This window comes from Vollenhovia emeryi, unplaced genomic scaffold (genome assembly GCF_000949405.1).
Source record: "Vollenhovia emeryi isolate VEMERY1.0 unplaced genomic scaffold, V.emery_V1.0 DF939129.1, whole genome shotgun sequence".
Classification (NCBI taxonomy): Eukaryota; Metazoa; Arthropoda; class Insecta; order Hymenoptera; family Formicidae; genus Vollenhovia; species Vollenhovia emeryi.
The window spans coordinates 1102707-1122142 of record NW_011967237.1 but is presented as its reverse complement, the minus strand read 5'-3'; the positions used below and the strand labels follow the sequence as shown (position 1 = coordinate 1122142).

Below are 19436 nucleotides of genomic sequence, written 5' to 3'. Positions count from 1 at the left end.
AGGAACATCTTTCTTGCTTTAATCAAGTCAAGACTCGCAAACTTCGAACAGCTCTCGCGTTATTCCGCCGACCGTGCTTCGTTGAATTGGACGCTTACGATGCCGACGATATTTATTACAGCGCACATTTTACAAAGTACGCAAAAGCTAGCTGAACTAACGATACTTCTATATACTGGGTACTATACACCGAGACTCTAAGTAAACGGGGTCGCTTCACTTCGCTGACTGAAACGAATGACGAGTGCATTTACGCAGAGTGACTGTAAAATCTCTAACTTTTATGCAGACTGTCTCGCCATCAATAACAGATTCTTTCAATTGTTTCGCTCTCATCTGCAATCTTGCTAGAAATCAACGTACTATAAAAAAAAATAGAAAAATTCACTAAACCCAATCAAAAGTTTGTTTTATAGCCTAATAAAAAATTTGCGTAAGATTAAAGATTTCGATTGTTGTATATATTGAAAATAATTTAAATTTGATATCTGTGTGCGTGTGCGATAATTCGATTCTCCACAAAATATATTTCCTTGCCGATAGTTTTGCTCTTCGTAAAATACGTTCTTCCGAGCAAGACACCCTGCATAAGACTCTGTATTTCGTCGCAAAGAACTAAGCGATGCCGATCTCCCTACAGGGCTGTTTCCACCCACGAAAAGTTTGCCAAAATATATTTCTTCGTAAAAATGTTACATCTATATATATTGCATTTCTCAATATGCAACCCAAGCACTTAGCATTAATAGAAAGCGGATATGGCATATATATACATATACATATATGTATACATATGTGTTCGACATGTAGAAGAGAGCAGATTTTAAAACGTTAGATCTTTTTTTTTTATGTAAACATGCTTTTTGCGCGAAAGAGCCGGCACGATTACACAGATAGATAATAGTTATGCGATGATTATAGACAAATAGATTGGTCGAGAATATCATCTGTGAATTTGCAAACACACTTAATTAGGAGCGACGACGAGATCGAGAGAAAGTCGAGTTTCCTCACAACGGATTTCTCGCGATTAACATTATTGTACACTTATCCATGTATATTTAGTCGTTAATGGTTCTTCAATCTCTTGCGATGGTCATTTCATGTCATCAAATTGACACATTATTGGACATTTGTTTTACTTTACAATTTTCAAATTAATTAACACACAATATATTTGCAGTTTTGTGACGTTTTAATTGAAATTTTATATCAAAGGATGGTAATTACGATTTGTTAATTATTATCTACACATATTTAATTTATGCTGTAAAATAAAGTGCTAAATTGACCGTTTGTACAAGTTGATGTAACGTTTATATAACATTTGAAACATTTGTATAAAATAAGGGCAAACAATTAAAAGAGATCGAAGAACCGTTAACAATCAGAGAGCTTATTATAATACTAATATAATCATGTAAATCTACCATATACACTCTCTTTAAAACACATTCGGTAGATCTCTCAAATCTGTCATTTGTATACGTTCATTATTTATATATTTTTATCTTTTTAGACGATATATAAACGGCCACTTTTGCTGAAATGATCTTTAAGTTTTGCTATGTACCCTCGAACTTCCACCAAGTTTCTCCTATCATTCCCCAGATCTACATATGTAATACAATAATCATTACATTTGTTATAAACAAGATGTTATATGCGACATAATTCTCAAGTAAGAAATTTAACGCCTTGAAATCTAACGATCGAAATAGCTTTGACAGTAAAGATATTAACAAAGTCATCGCTATAAAATTACATAAACGCAATGAATTGCTTAAAATGGATCGAGAAGTATAGTTGGATCAACGATCAGTTCAGCGAACGAGAGCACGGCTCTCGAGGTTACAGCCAGTAGACTATAAAAATGTGACAGAATGCACACACGCACTCACGTATGCGTACACATGTACTCACAAGCAATTGCATTCGCACGCACTCACGTATAAACTTTCAAAATCTATTTGGCACTCTCCTAGTTTCATCGAAAAGGCGAGCACACTTGCTATTATTTTTCAATTCAGAGACATTGCATATCGAGTAGCTTTATTCCGTCGCTACGTATACGGTTTTTAGCGGTACGCTATATCGCTTATATACATTCATCTTATACGTTATACTGTAATTGGTCTAAGAAAGTTCCCGGTTGCATAAAAAATATCAGCTGTGCCGCCCGAAGCGAGTCAATCGCCCGGTGATAATCACGAGTCACAATGTAATCCTCGTTACAGTCATACATATTGTAAAAGCCTCCTTTGCATCGCACGATTTTCGCGTATAATCGATTTGCATTTGTTCCTTAAATGCACAATTTTTATTATTCACAACAAATGTTTCAATAATAAAAATCGACCTTCAACCCGCACGCGAAAAATATGAGATCAGTCCATAATTCTTCATTTTTATCGACTTTTGATAATCCTGGTTTAATTATGACTGATATTAACAACATCGCACGGAAAATCGCACAATGAAAGCGAGCTTGAAGAAGTATAACAATCAGCCCAATTATTAATAAAGGGAAAGATCGTAAGACAGGAAGAATCTACGCATCGACTATTTTGCTCCGGAAGCTGTGTGAGTCATAAATAAAGTATAAAACTCACAATCTCAGTCATTATTTATAAATTATTTTTCACGTAGTAATATATAGAAAATTACATTATCCGACGTATAAAATTCAATTTAGAGAAATTCACAATTATAATGTGAATCTTATAATAAACAAAATTTAAATTAATAAAGTTAAGTTATATAAAATAGTCACAAGAAAAAATATCACAATACTTATTGTAAAAGGTTTTGCATTTCATTTTTTTACTTTTTTTACTCGCCAGAAAATCATTCGTCGATATGAATAGTGTAGATAATTCATTAATATTTAAACATTTGTAGAGAGAAAGAGAGAGATTTCAGACTCTTCAATTGATATTCATTTACACTGTCATATATGGATCAATCCGTAGATTTATAGATTAATTATTTTGGTCACATATATTATTCACGGATTGGATATACAAGACTACAAATCTTTACACAAGTTGTGTCGTAAAACGGATAAATAGATATAAAGATTTCCATGGCGTGTGAATGTCTAGTGATTTCAAAGTGCCGGAAAATATATTCCGATTACACGGAATGTGAAAGCTTCGTCCTTAAAGTGAAGTAATTTCGAAAAGTTTTCTAAGCGTCCCTACAAAATTGATCGGTCAAAAATATTTCTGCTTGCGAAGATGCATAAAGAATTTTCATTTTGGTTAAAAAAAACACAATTCTTCAAATTTTACCGTGTGGAAGTACCCTGCAAATCTCTTTACCGTATAGATTTTCCGAAAAAGGAAAAAATTAATCTTTTAGGATACAAATCTGCTATTCCCCAAAACATCAGAATACAATAATGAGAATTAATAAATTGTATTTTAGTTTTAAGAAATTATATTCATTATCAATTATATCTATTTAAAGTTATAATGACATAAAAATTTAGTGAATATCTTTTACGTGTCTTAATGTTCGTTTTATGTACACAATATATAATGGGAGTTAAATATGTACGTCGAAAGCCCTAGTCTAAATATTCAACGCGGAGAAAAAATTTTATGAACGTGCTGGATGCAGACACACTGCCGCTAGCGACTTTTCATTAAATCAATTATATGAATTTTGATGAATTCTTTGATCTTTTTCCAGCAACATCGTTGCTCACTGCTAACGGATATGAAAATTCAAGCTGTAACGTTCAGGCAACAACGTACTGCATAATGTACCGTATAACGTCATTGATTACGGTCGCTCAATAATTTGATGCCATTGTTATTACATCAGGAGTGTGATGATAGAAAAGTTATTACTCACCCATCACGAGACCTATCAAAACGAAGTTAAAGCATTGAACTTCCATGCGATCGATGCTTGTTTTGAAAAGGAAGGCACCTCTTGAAAATTTCCTTTTAGTAAAAATTTTGATTCGCACATTTAATTGAAAACCAATAGAAAGCAATTAGTTTTGATTTTGGAACATATTGCACACTTCTCGCCTGTATCCAGCTTCGTGAATGGTGTCCGAGGATACTAGTTAGGTTTGATTAGACATTTTGATGAATTACACTTGTTTTGATTACACAGTGCTAGAACGGTTTAAAAGGGAGATACAGTGCCGAGGGGTGGGAGGGGGAGCACTAACCATCGGCGGACATTGGAAAGGGCCCGCAGCGTGAAGAGCGTTGCCTCAATGTCGTCCCAATGTCGGCCGCGCATTATATTTTGTATTTTGATTTCGGGCTGTCAGCCATTTTCTCTTTTATACGTACTTTAGTATATTATAGTATACATCATTACACGCTTAGTCCTTAACGATACAAGAACAACAAACTCCTAACGGATCCTCTTATTACGATTGCATCTCGAATTAATTACTGGCGTTAATTTTACGTCGGTGCAACTGCGTTACGTGTACGTTGCGTTTTGCGTTACGCGCGACCGTGTGACACGTGCGTCTTTTCCTTTTATATATTGGGTTCTGTCGTATTTACGTAAATACTTACATGAGGTATAGCACTTGGAGAACATGGCACATTTTATATGTCGGACAACTGATCCGATGATATCCCCTGTGTTTATCAATATCGAACGGCACGATATGCATATTCATATGCACACAGATGCAAATACTCTAAGCGAAAGTCCGTCGGGAAAGATTTGCGAAAAATGTGACTTTTAATTCAATACCGACTATCAACAGACTTTTATCCTGCCACGTGGATTATCCGGCGAGCTATTTAATAATTTCGAAATTACTCATTAATTTCGCTCGGAGAATCGTGTTCTGGCTCGAGTCTGCTTCGATTTCATTTCCGTTTCTCTTGATCGGTAAGTCGTAATTGCTTTTCTCAAAAAATCTTTAGACTTAATGTTTAAATGTTTTTAAATTTCTCGCGATGCGGTAGAGATAGATTTTTTTTAAATAGCGTTGACACTTTTTATCCCGATTGAGCACTTCTCGCATAATTTCTCGAGGACTTTTTCATCGGAGTGTGTATGATAAACATGATGTTGATGATATGTTCGTTATGCCAAATTAATATTTAATTAATGCTCATCTTCCGAGCATCTTACTTATTTAATATAATATATTATTTCATGTGTGCGAAGAATGTGTGTGTGTGAGTGTGTGTATTGTTACGGCTATTATCATCAAGCATACGGAATTTCATTGCATATTTAGCTTATATGCAATTTTATGGTGAGTTTCATGTGAACCCCAATAATATTTAATTATCAACTAATTTCTCCTTTCGGCCCGTAATGATCTATCTAGCGTTGGAAAATCGCGCTCGATATAAATACTCGAAAACTGCGTTCAATGCTAAATTTACGGTAAATGCAATGCGAATATTCTATCCTACCTATATATGAATATATCCATGCCCTGAAAAATCTCGCGCTGCATTAAAAATAAAAATGTACATACGTACGTGACATTCTTGCTGTTCCTGCACGAAAGAAACATTAGTTGATCCATACGCTACAAATGCCATCTTAGCTTATCTCGCGATACGTAATGAAGGCGTTGCGTGTATTTTAAACTAGACCATTAATATTTATGCTTTGTACATACAACAGAATAACCGATATTAATATTCAACGCTACGTGCATATTTTTGGTTACGTAAACAAGTGATTGATAAAAATGTAAATTATATCGTTAAAAAATTGATTTCTAATTGAAACCGATTTAAAAGAATATCTTCCCGATCGCTTAATTTAGGTTGAAATGTGAGGAGTTGAAATAAATATACCGTCACATTTTATCTATGAATCTATACGATTTACCTCCAAACATTCAGGTTATTGAAACAAGGTAAATTCAGATCGTGTGTATGTGCGTTGTGCGTGCTAGCTCCACTTAAAATCTGGATCTATGTTTCAATTCGTACATTTTGGAATCATTACATCAACTTTAAGACATGCTTTCATGTCTTGTAAAATGCTGTTTAAATATACATGGATTTATATTTGTAGTATTTCAATTATATACCAAATATGTGACTCAAATGAACCACACAAATTTCGACATTTAAAGTTGACCTTGTAAATTTCGCCTACTTGACGTGTTAAATTATTAATCGTTATTTCTTATTCGTAGCGCGTATTTATTTTTAGTATTTCTCGAACGCTTCAAACCGCCTAGTCTCTGTCTCTGTTCGCAGATAAAAAGCGAGGATTTCAAATATTCCAAATTTTACATACTAAATATATAATTCATATACACACAATATATCCAAATATTCCAATAAAATCTTCATATTCAAAGTTAACCGTATTGTAAATCTTAGTTTCAAGTGTTAAATTAATTAATATTTTTCGTTATAAATACATCTTCTTCTCGCAGAGCGTTGCTCGAGCGTTTAATCTTTGTCCTCTTCGTAGGTAAAGCGAATATTCGGTCGCGCGAGACCGACGACGTCCTTTATTACGAGAGTCCTACTCAGCAGGAAGCAGGTAATAATGTGCTCCACATTGACACCACTCTCACAATTTCACGCTAATTTCACGCACACCAATTACACCTATGTACAAACACACGCTCACGGGCTTATACGAATTTACTTAACACTCCGTAGATCTTGCGAATTGTTCCTAATTAATTACGGTACATCACATGCATACGACACTCACTAGCGATAGTAGCGCATCTAGTCTCTTTTGTTTGTGACGTGCGAGCAACTATTCCGACCCCAAAATCAGAAACTATAAAACCAACCTCCTGGCCTCTACGCAGAATCTCGCGAATCCTGCTACTTGGACTTCTTTACTTGGAGGGACTCGAAGTCTCTCTTCTTTCACAAAGTGGCAAATGGGATACTTTTTAGGTACTGAATTTAATACAAAGTTCTACAGTCACATCGTTATTACATTTTATTCGCCATTTTTCATTAATTGCCTCAGAACTACGAAAATTTTCGCGCGATATCATCTCCTTACTCCTCAATATTTATCGTGAATTTAATCATAAATTGTATAAAAATGATCTAACCATGTAATAATCTTTTTCTATTCTCCGTGAAATAATATTTCGATCTTTAGGCAACGAACAAAGCTTATTTTCTGCCGATTTGTTTCTTTCTCGCGACGATTAAGCAGCAAGTAGCAGCATTCTCGATATATGAGAACGACCTCATGACCTACCTTGACTCCGCGACTATTCCATCTTCATGATATTGCGGCGTTCTTACAGCACGTCGAGGCGCTCGTTGCTACTCCACGACGTTCGATGACGTACTTCAGCGCGTTATTCAACCCCTTATCATCTCTTCCATCTCTTGCCGAAACTTTACAAAATACGCACAGAGTAGCGGGTCAAACTTACCTTCGAGAAATTGTACGATTGGTACGAGATTTGCTCCAAGATTCGAACGAACAAAGACGACGTTGTTGTTATTGGCGAACGACTTGTCGAGGATAAGGAAATGGGAATTCGCGGAGATCTAGGATAGAACGTAAAATCACAGGAAATGCTCTGTCCAAAAACGAAATCATCAGTCGAAGCTGAAGCGTTCTGTGGTTCACCCCCTTCACCGACGACCACGCGGCGACCTCGTAGAATTCACAGGGTCATACGTGGCGAACGGTGGAGGGGGTCGGGCCGCTATGCTTGGTCCACCTCGTGACAGACTTCCATATAGTCCGGGTTGTGCATTATATCCTTTATCATGTCCTTCAGTATTGTGTAACGCGGGAACATCGGGTACAACTTCGAGCCGTTGTACTCCTCCTGTAGTAGAAAGTGCTCCTTATTTCGGTCATTAATGAACGACAAATTGTAGACACGTCTATTTCACGTCCCGGAATAAGTTTCCCATATATCCTACTCTCTAAAGTATCTTTGATTTATAATTATAATTTTTTTTTGAGAGAGAGAGAAAGTTCTTGTACAATGTAACAAAACATGAGATAAAACTTCAATTCTCTCTGAACCACCGATAGTAATTTTCTGCGAAGTGGAGAAAAATGCTTTAAAAGGTATAATATTATATTTGAAAAAAAGTATTATCCGCGACAATTTCCGAATGTGGTTCGAGAGAACCAAAGAGCGCAAGGTGGTTGATATTACGACACCTTCGCACGCCTTTAATCTCCGATTTATTTGACTCTCCATGGAGAAAGAACGTAAAACGAGTAGATGATAGCCGTCGTATCACCGACCGGAAAGCGTTATAAGAGTAGCGGTACGCAACTTATTGGAACATAAAAAGAAAAGGGACGATCGTAACAATGTCCTAATATGACAGCCGGCGTTACGTTTCGCCGCTGTTGAACAGTATTATATTTTTACGACCATAATCGTAGAATTATAATCAATATAATTCACGTCAAAGATTTTTGCTCGATCGAAAAGAACATTGTTACTTAGAAAATATTAGTTTTTTCAATAAAATTTCATTTGAGAGAAAATAATAAACTTGCTACACGCATGTGAGCACAATGTTAAATTTTTGAATTAATTTAATATTGATATTTCAGGAAAGTTTAATCTCAATGCCGAAATACTGTTTTATATTAATTGTGAGATATAAAAAAATGTTCAATGTAATTTTGAGTTAAAATACATTTTAAAATATTATAGATTACAGTATTCGCGGAAAATTTAACTTCCTTTAGAAATACCCTTTTATACGAGATAAAATGATAAGTTAAACGTTGCAAAATACATACTTTCAATACTTTGATGAGGTTCCTGAGACCCGTGTATTTCTTCAGCAATCTGTACAGATCATTGGTCATCTGGGTGTTCTCAGCTTCGATTTGCGCCGTCGTCATATCTGTGCAAAACGTATCTCATATTTATTGATTTTATTTATCAAATGCAGTTCTCACAAATACGGTCCCCAAAAAAATGTATCAGATCATAAAAACTACGATTGTTGCGCAGCTTCCAAAACAAGTATCAATAAAGCGCCAGCGAAATCAATCAACTTGTGTTTTAAAAAAGTGCCTTATTTTTAGTGGTTTCAAAAACGCAACATTTATAACATTTTTTTTCAATGAAATCGCTTTTGTATCGAACAAGCAATACAAAAGCGCTACGTCGACGCGGTGCAACAAATTTTTTAAAGAAACTTTTTAGCATTAATAAGCAAGCATAAAAACGAACCACTGTCGGATGTTGCGTGCGGTTACAGCAACGTAGTTTGCTCGGCATTCCACCGAGAGGCATTAATTAACGTTAGGGGAAATATTGCTCTTGCTGACAAAATGAAAACCAAGCGGAAACGTTGGCCGTTAATATGTACGTTTACATGCAGCATAGAATCAAACTGAAGTGCTGGCGCAGCAATTTGATATCAGACAAATATTTTTGAACCTCCCATGGCCTTTTTAAAAAAAAAAAATGTCCTGAAGTTTTTTATTGTCTATTGACTATATATGCTTCCTACGAACGCGACTATCCGAAATATTTTGACAATAGTTTTAGCCTTTTAACGACATATTGTGTATTTAAAAATATAGCTTGCTTCGATTCTCCTCTATCAAAATATAAAATAAAATAAAATAAAACCAACAGACAGGTACAAGGTACAACGAAATATAGTAATAAACTAAAAAAAGTTGATATATAAACTTGGAAAAAATTTCCAATCATTAGATAAGTTAATTAATGGTTTCAATTAACCATTGTTAAAGCCATTTGTATCGAATGGTTTTAACTGGAACTTACATTTCGTTGCGAAACGGAGAGAAGAGAGGAAAGGGTTCTTTGATTAAGCAAGCGAAAAAGGGCGGAGTATTGTACCTGCAGTGAATATTTTTAATTACAGCACCGGCGCGGCGCGCTCGCGCTATCGACAATTTACGTTGTTAATAAGTTCTCCTTTTTGCTGGAATAATTTACGAATCCACGATAATCACGCGCGAGCGCGCGATCGTACGGCAGCAACAACGTTGGCGTTCGCATTTAGGATACATCACGCATTTAGGAACACGAAAAATAAAGAATATTTTTCGAATAATTTTCGCCGCACATATCGCGATAATGAAAAATATCATAAATCTTCCACGCTCTGGAAAAATTATGAAATGTTGTACGAGGCATCTGTTGAATATTTATGAGAGTGCAAAAACCAGCGTAAACGAGGCAAGAAAAGAGATTAATTAAAAAAAAAAATAGGTGGCCACTGATATTCCGAGTTTCTTTTTTACTTCGATTCGAAAGAAACGAAATTCGCCAATTTGCGAATATGTTATCAATAAAATGTTTGTACGAAATATTGACAATTGACTGCAACGCGTCTTTTTAATACCGCCAATATCGTCGTTGTAAATATAACAAAACTGATGGTAACATTAGTATTGTACTTGTGTTTCGTCTTAATGGCACAGGAACTTTGATATCTCCGATCTCTCGAGTATGATATATTATGCAGGCTTGAAAGCTTTCAAGCAACAGCCATTGAATTGTGTCTCCTTCGTATAATTCGCACAGCGTGAAAAATGTTACAATTGTTTCGCGAGTGCAGAGCGCGAGCGTATGGTATGTAATTATGTAGACTTTTTTGTAATCATAACGAAAAGGTACTAATAATTATAATTCATTGAAAAATATAATGCAATTGAGAATTGGAAATTAAATTGAATAAAAATTACACTAAAGATTTCACATTAAGCGAAAATTAATGAGTGAAAAAAAATGATCCACGGTTGGACTCAAATGAATGAATTGACCTCCTATTCATTGATTCGAATCGATTGAAGGCGTTAAAGTCGGACAATAATCAAAGTCGCAGGTAGGAAAACGAACGGCACGGACGAGAAACAATCGACGGAGGACAATGGAGAATTGTTTTCTTCCCCCGGCAAAACCAACCACTATTACTACTCTCGACAACGATCGATTACCGCACTCCGAATACTCACTCTCAAGTCTCTCGATGCGCTCCCTCTTGGTCTCGGCCTCCTCGGCGAGACGCGCCGAAGTCTTCACGCCTTCACCGCTTTTGTGGGTTTTCTCCATGATGGAACAGGCACGCAGCACGAAAGCGGGCACGGTCTCCTGCTTCTCCTGCCTCGGTATATCCACCAGCGTCCAATATTGCGTCTCCAGCTTAATTACGTCCTGGAAGGGCAAAACCGTCGGTAGCTGTCGGACACTGTCGCAACGGCGAAAAAAGAGAACGGAGGGGAAAAAAGCAGCGCGCTTGTGCAAGCCGATCGGCCATTGTACAGCGAATCCTTTTATCCGCGTGTCTTCGAACCGGCTCATTCATCAGACGTGGTTTAAGAAGATCGATTTCGTCCGCGTCTTTAGAAGGTGTAGCATCATTAATCTATATTCATATCTGAAATAATTGCTTACAAACCATAAAGGCATTTGATTTAAAAGAATTAAATTTTGTCCCATCCTTTCTTGAAAATTTAACCATATATTTCTGTACTCTTATAATTTTGAATAAAGTATCAATTGATTTTCATTCCTTCATTTTAATTTATTATTATGGTTTACTTTAATTTAATTCGATATTGATTTTTCAACATACTGAAGTCGTTTCGAGAGCCACTTTGGCTCTATTCCTGCTTTTTAATTCCGTAATAACGATTAATCTATATTCATATCTAAAATGATAGCTTACAAACCACAAAAGCGTTTGATTTAAAAAAAAAATCAAATTTTGTCCCATCCTTCCATTAAAATTTAGCCATATATTTCTGTACTCTTACAATTTTGAATAAAATATCTTCGATTTTCATTTCTTCGTTTTAATTTATTATTATGTTTTACTTTGATTTAATTCGATATTGATTTTTCAATATACTGAAGTCGTTTCGAGAGCCATTCTGACTCTATATTCCTGTTTTTTAATTCCGTAAGAACGAAAACACGGCTAATTTGAGTAATGCCGACAATTAGCAAGTTTATCCATCGTTCTTACAAAAGAATAACGATATATTTGCATTATAAGTGCTCCTGTATCGTTTCCTTCTTCTCTCGTATCTTACTAAGCACTTCAAACAGTACACCTTGGAATTACGCGACCATCGATGAAGCAAACGGCACGATTTACAGGGAGCAATTTTATTTTCGCGTTCGTATCGCATGAGGATTAATCCCAAGTTGGTTTTTCCTGCGTCGACAGGGAAAAACTCCGCGCTCTCGATTCTCTCGATAGCGGCTGCGCTTCGGAACGAAAGTTTACACCAGAAACAAACGTCGTCGCCCGAGCAAATGCACCTGCGGGACCAACGATCACGAATCGCTGTGTATGCACCCCGGGGAAGCGAAAGAACGAAAAAAAATAGAACTGAAAGATGGCGATAACCGCCGCGCTCGTCTTCTGCGCCGACTGCGAACGTATCTGGCAATCGCGCTGGCTATCTTTCGCGTGCATCTTTATTTGTTGCTCATCCCGCGGGGTGCGCGATCCATCTCTCGGACAACAAACGCTACGCCCGCCGCAGCGCGGGTACTTCATACATTTCGCGTGGTTACTTCGAAAAATAAAACGGCTGCGTTTCGAGTTCTTCCCTTTGCCGTTGCTCGTTCGTCAATTTTGTACAGCTGGGAATTTCAAGCCGCACACGGACGAGTCCGGATATTTTGCGCTCCGCTGCCTGTTTACTGACGAAATATCACACATATGCCATTTTTCCGTTGCTTCCTCGTCGTCTTTTTTTTTCACTTGTCGCTTCTCTATCGGTTTCATTCAATTTCGGATCAGTTCGCAAATTTACACGTACCATTGAGACGTTTTAGAACAAGTACAAATATGGTGTCGATACTGATTTTCAATAAATTTGTATTATACACCATCTACAATTTTTAGTTGCCTTTTCTATCCTACACCTATACTTTATCCCAGTTGTTTGAAAATTGATGCGAATTTCTGCGTATTAAATTTATATATAACTTATTAATACATTTTATTTGTTTTTCAAAGAATAAATGGAGAAGTTTAGATATAAAAGGACGCAACGATAGCCCCGGGAAGCATTAAATTACTCGCGAAAGATAATTCGACAATAAGGACGGCCGCAAGATTATCCGGAAATTATTTGTTATACTTAAACATTTGGACCAAGTCAATTATAAACTTGTCAATAAGTTAATTACGATTTATACCGCGGTTACAAATTAATAATTGGTTCCTTAGCGATTCGCCTTAACAGAGAACCGTGCGCGAGTGACTCGCACTCGAGTTTCAGCGGGAGCGAGCTGCCGTTCTCCCCCGTTCCTGTCGTTTACCTGTACAAACCGACGGCATAATTACAACGTAATTACGTCAAGCGACAGTCTGGGACTGATGCTCGCAGAGTACAAAGCGCTCATGTAACAAAAACACGCGTGCTACATCCAATTACGACACGCCCGGTCCCTCTTACCTTAATCATGTTTTTGAGGAGGTTGTAACGCTGGAACACGTTGCGCACTTGCTTGCTGTCGGTGTACTTGCACATCAGTTCGACGAGGGCCCTCTTGGCGGTGTCGTAGCTGCCATCCAAACGTATCCTCACGACTCTCAGCCTCTCGTTCGTCTCGATCACCTCCTCCTTCGTTTGTCCGCCTGCGTCCGCCGCAGAGAAGCCGTATTGCAATTTCGAAAAGTATCGAAAGCACGGGCAATTCCCCCACGATCATGAACACCGCGTATCGACGCATTTTACTCTCGTGACTTGTATTCAATCGATTTTCCTTATCACGCGCTTCAATCATCGCTCGTCGCGTTTAACAGGGCCGTTAAATTAAGTGCGACGGGAACGACGAAGACAGCGCGCATGCGAATGTCGCCTTCAATTAATTTTCAATTAACCCGACGCCGCGATAACGTCGAAAGTTTCGACATAAATAAATCGAGCACGGTAGGCGACGCGATAAGCAACTCAGTCGACGCGCTTCCGCCGTAGTTTCGTCAAATTTGTAGGAAAAGTTCGAATCCCAAAAACAAACAAAACTACGAAACACTTTAAGCAACATGAGATACGCCAAGAAAGCCGTAAAAATGTTATCGGTCGCTTTCTTATGCGATTTACATTCATTTAATTTTTGTTTTACAAATCGATTAGGAGGACGTAATTTCGAAAATTTTTAACAAGTTGCGAAAAATAATTATTATCCTCGGCTGTTTCACTAACAATAAGATAAAATCAATTTTTTATTTGGGAAAATTATCATGAAAATTCCCAAAAACAGACAAGATCACTCGATTTGCATTAATTTAATTTTTGTTTTATAAATCAATTAGAATGTCATTTCGAAAATTCTTAAGGAGCTGCGAAAAGTAATTATCCTCGGCTGTTTCACCAGTAAGATAAAATCGATTTTAAATTTTGGAAATTTGTCATGAAAATTGAGACGGAGAGAAATATTCAGCACGCGTGTCATTATCATATATTAGAAATTTATCTGATCGCATTTCACCCACAACGGCGCGAAGGCATTGACGTCGGAATTAATCATAGTTCCACATTCGTCGATGGGAAAGCGTTAATCTAAGCCTGACAGAATTCTCAGTCGACGCCGAAGTTTCCGTCCATTCAGCTAATACAGCGACAGTCGACACACCGTTACTCTCCGGACCAACCGAATACAAGAGTTTCCGCTTCGATTCCATTCATGGGACAACTAACAACGTTCGCTGTTGGCAGACGGCCAGACACTTATTTCCGAGCGATATGTACAAACGTCTCTATTGCCGATTCATCGGAATTGCCACACTAGGAACGAATGCTCGCCTTTCGTCTCCAATTCGTTTGGAATCAAATCGAGAGGGAATTAAAAATATTGACAATTTAATTTTGCTAAATAAGACTCCAAGCTAAATTTGTCATGTATGAATTTCCGTGTTAAAGCTTCCGCAAGGATCAATCTTGGCTGTGAGAATGAAAAGGAAACTAAATCTTTGCAACTACAGAGCAGCATTCTTTACAATTTAAGTCTTTGGCAGTTGAAATGATCATAAGTATATGAATATCAATATTCAATATTTTGTGTACTATTTCGCGCTTTCGACTTAGAAGCAGCCAACAAATTATACTCGAAGCGACGAGAGATTCAATGCTACGATACGAGATGTGTTCGAACACGAACATCGTTTAAAGAAACAATTATCGCCCGTTGTTATCGCAATGAAGATGTAATTTCAAGTTAGCTAGCGCTTTGACTTTTGGAGTTGGACGTACAGATTTCATGTGTGAATCGCGCGAGATATCTGTCTTGCCGGTTAATCGAGCATCGATAGCGAATCGCCAGGCGGCGACCACGCGATGATATCGTTCGCTGATTATTCACAGAGAGCGATCGCGGTTTCTTCCCGTACTTGTCGCGAACGCGTATCAAGATAGAATAATACGATATGCGGAGCGGCGCGGGCCGCGTACCAACCCGTGTTCGACTGTCGCCGCGTGAATGCTTAGGGTCAGAGCACAAAGCAATGTAATAGCTCACGACAAAGACGCAAGCGTAAAAGTAACGTCATATGTAATTGGAGGTAAGTACGTGATACGCCAAAGCTTGTGCGCTATCTACCTTTACGCTTGCGTCTTTGTCGTGGGCTATTACATTGCTTTGGGCACAATGAGGCAATTCCAAGAATTTCCGCAATTGATAAACCTCAATAATCGACGAAATGTTAAACAAAATTCGTATTTAAAAGTTGACGCGATATAAATGACATTCTGTGTTACAGCATCCTCGTTTTAAGGGAGACACGAATTATATTTGAAGAGCTCTATTTGTACCACTGACTCTTGTCTTTTATTAAAAACGTTTTGCATTTTTTCTGGGTGAGATCATCGAGGAAAATGATAAACTCACAACGGACCCGACGATTTTATTAGCCGGCTGTACGAAAGTATTCTCGAAGTAAGAAGAGGCTCGCGAACACTCCATCATTCCGCAGTCTTTTTCAGCGTGTAAAGTTATTGAGTCGCAGCGATTCACCAAGATAGCGGTTAAAGTTTAATTAAACTCCCACGCGAGATGAATGTGATAAAATATCGCTCGGACTTACTGGAAGTGCCCTCGTCCTTCACGTCCTGGACGATCCTCCGCACGCTCTGCGTGAACTTGCCCACGAGATTGGTGCTGGCTGAAACATACAACATCCGAGTTGAAATAATATCCTGGCGCAAACGAAACAAATGCAGTACACACCTCACAATTCTGACTTAAACAGCCTCGAATCGTTCGGCGCTTTATGAATAACATTACAAAGTCAAATTGGCGAGAACGCGCGCGCTCCTTTCGATCGCGCCGGATAAAGACGCGCGGGAATAATGGATATCCACCGTGCCTGCGAGAGGATGAGAAATAGGCATCTCTCTATAGTGGGAAGGCACAAACGTCACTCAGTGTATCCGGCGAGTGGATGACTTGACGAGAAACACCGACATCGCTCGCGACCGTCCGTGTCGGGCGACATAAAGCGCGGCGGCGCGGAAAAGCAGGCTAAAGCTTCTTACTCGTAAAACACGGGATTGTTCTTAAAGCAGCCGTCGAAGTGGGCTTTTTAAAGCGATCGATTCGCCCCATGGACCGCGAATGCGGCCGTTATCTGTTGCAATTCGACTCGGATGCGACTCTTCCGTATTATCGCACGTGCAGCGTGTGTCGCATGTATAAACGGCCTCGCCGTTTTTTCTCGATTTATACGTCTATTTATATTGAGAGACGTGGAATTTCTCATCTAACATAATGGACAGCTTTATCATGTTTAATCCTCTCGGCCGGCTAAATCCTTCGCGAGATGAGACCGGGGCAACGTCATATCTAACTATGCTGCGTAATTTCCAAATAAAGCTCCGTCTGATTAAATGCCGGGTCGTCCCTACCGTCTGCACTTATGCCGAACGCATTTTGCTGTTAATTGAAGTCAAGTGAGTACGTCTTTTTAGAGCTCCCTAGTACACGCGTACTAGACTACGCGTGTAATCCGTGTATTTAACTTATCCGTGTTTTAACCCGTGTACACGAATTTAAAGAATCTTCATTTACGTGAATGTGACACGTGTTCACGAATATCCGTGAGCGTGACACGTGTACACGAATATATCCGTGTATGTGACATATGCAAACGTGTAGCCGTGTATACCTCAGTAGGGAAATATTTAGAGAATTATGTGACAAAATCTGCACTGAAAACAAAATCTGATAGATTCAACCAGTCGTCTGTTAGAAAATGGACGAATCAGAATTCCTTTAGGATTTACCACGAAAGATATTTCATAACCAGAAGTTTGCTAGTCTTCACTACAAATCTGGTAAATCCTAAAGGCATTCTGATTCGTCCATTTTCTAACAGAAGACTGGTTGAATCAATCAGATTTTTTTTTCAGTGTGGATAAAACCTGGAATGCTGGAATTATGCGTGTACATATGTCGAACAACATATGCAGAAATAAAATAATTACTTATTGACCGTCACAAACTTGCTAATTAAGAAAAAGAATTGATTAGCAGCATCAGTAACTGATATTGAATCGGTAACTTGTAGCGTTCTCAGTGACTGATTACAAGAGCCGGTTTACTGGTAATGTTCCTCAGTTGATGTCCAGTTTTATTAATCAGTTTCTACATCACTTTAAGAAACTAGTTACACAGTGACTGTTATCGTCAGTAACTAACGGATCAAGTTACTGACGATAACAATTATTGTCTAACCAATTTTTCAAAGTAATGTAGAAACTGATCGCTAAAACTGAACGCTAACTGAGAAACATTACCAGTAGCTGACTCTCGAAATCAGTCACTGATAGAACGTCACAAGTTACTGATTCAACATCATCAGTTACTGATGCTGCTAATCACTTCCTTTCTTAAGGGTATCTAACCTGGCATATCAATACACTGAGAAAAATGTCCGATTAAATATAATCGGATAATCCAATTACATGATAACAAACGGATATATCCGATTAAATTGTATATCCGATGAAAAATTTGATCGGTTTTTCAATCAAATTTCATCGGTAATTGCATTTCATCGGATAAATTTCATCGGATATATCCATAATTTAATTGGAAAACGTAATCGGAAAAATTAACCATCGGACATACTATTTAATTGGTTTATCCGATGAAAATTTTTCTCAGTGTACATTTGATCCATAATGCGTCAAGTGATATTTTCGTATGAAAAAGTCACATAAATTTACAAAAATAAAGGAGGCCCCAGCAAAGCACCCATACTGTTCGCTTCCTCGTGCAGGAGCCACCTTAAATAAATAAATTAGCTTTATTACCGTAACGAGGTTAAGAGGTACGCGAGAGGTAGTTCTCGAAAATTTCTCAATTTTATCACACAAGTTCCGCCACCTCCGCCATTATGCGTGAAAGTAAAGTCGGCTTGATTATCTGAGGTAATTCACGCACCTAACATTGCCGCGAGTAACATGAGAATGTATTCAACTAAGTTCCCGCTATCTTCCGCAACATTTCCCTCGCGGGGAAATAGTTCCGTCGATTTCTTTCTCGCAGGGAATCGTTCCGTAGGGTTGCTAACGGGTGAACGTAAACATGGTAATGCTGAGACTTTTGTCAGGACCAAGGGGGGGGGGGGGGAAGATTTCCTCGTGGCACAAAACGCACGGAACGCCCCCGCAATCCTCTTTTACGGCTTTGTAAGTCTCGCCGTTACAAAGCCGAAAGTCCACATTCCTCGTGTTCTTTGTTACGGTCCCGCGTAACACCACGATGCGGAAGTTCATTGCGGCAAAACGGAAAACGGTTCGAGAACCGTCAATTGCTAAAAAAAGAAAAACTTCATTCTCTTTGAGCAACTTAAAGTTTCTTTAGCAAAAAAAAATCGCATTAACGGTCAATTTTCGACGCTAGAATATTCGCCTGTGAAAATGCGCGCGCAAAATTTATTATTCGACCATATCTTTCCGTTTGCGCAGTTTCATCGCGTCTGTTTTACAATGCGAAAGATGACGATCGCATGAAAGGAATAATATGATTCCTCGTATCCGCGCAATATGGAAAACTGAGTTTCGTAACATCTGTCGTGTTCATTAGTGTGAAACTGCCCGTTCGGCGAGCCTGGCTGAGTGCCAGCTTGTATAAGACACCTTATACATCTGTATTATCTCGCTCTTCATAATGGAGAACGTTCGGCCAACGAGAACGGCGGATAAACTCGCTTCACCGGCGATACTTCGACAGGCTTTCTACGGTGAAATGATTATTCTTGTTACAAAATGGGAGAAGTAAACTTTTCTGTATTTGCTCCACTTAACCGTTGGCTATGTGACCACTATGTCAGTAATTTCATTTTCGATACAGACACTGTACACATCCATGCGTGAAATAGTCCGCTTTTTATCAAAATAATGGTCATAGAGAATATTGTTATTACTTTACGAAATAAACAAATATGCGCATGTTGGGCTAAATTATATCAGAATAAAATAAAAGAATTGTTATATTTATGTATTGGAAT

At 38.0% G+C, this 19436-nt stretch overlaps 1 protein-coding gene across 3 annotated transcripts in view; it reads right to left on the bottom strand.

The window, feature by feature from the left end:
- Positions 1 to 5811: 5811 nt before the first annotated feature.
- Positions 5812 to 19436, bottom strand: part of LOC105568398 — a 93053-nt gene continuing 79428 nt past the window's right edge. For all 3 annotated transcript variants that reach the window (XM_012024049.1, XM_012024047.1, XM_012024048.1), the window contains exons 3-7: positions 16008 to 16085; positions 13381 to 13562; positions 10921 to 11119; positions 8722 to 8828; positions 5812 to 7780 (exon numbers count right to left, since the gene is read on the bottom strand). In XM_012024049.1, coding sequence (XP_011879439.1) covers positions 7655 to 7780; positions 8722 to 8828; positions 10921 to 11119; positions 13381 to 13562; positions 16008 to 16085 — 692 coding nt within the window. In that variant the 3' untranslated portion in view covers positions 5812 to 7654. The remainder of the gene's footprint in view (positions 7781 to 8721; positions 8829 to 10920; positions 11120 to 13380; positions 13563 to 16007; positions 16086 to 19436) is intronic.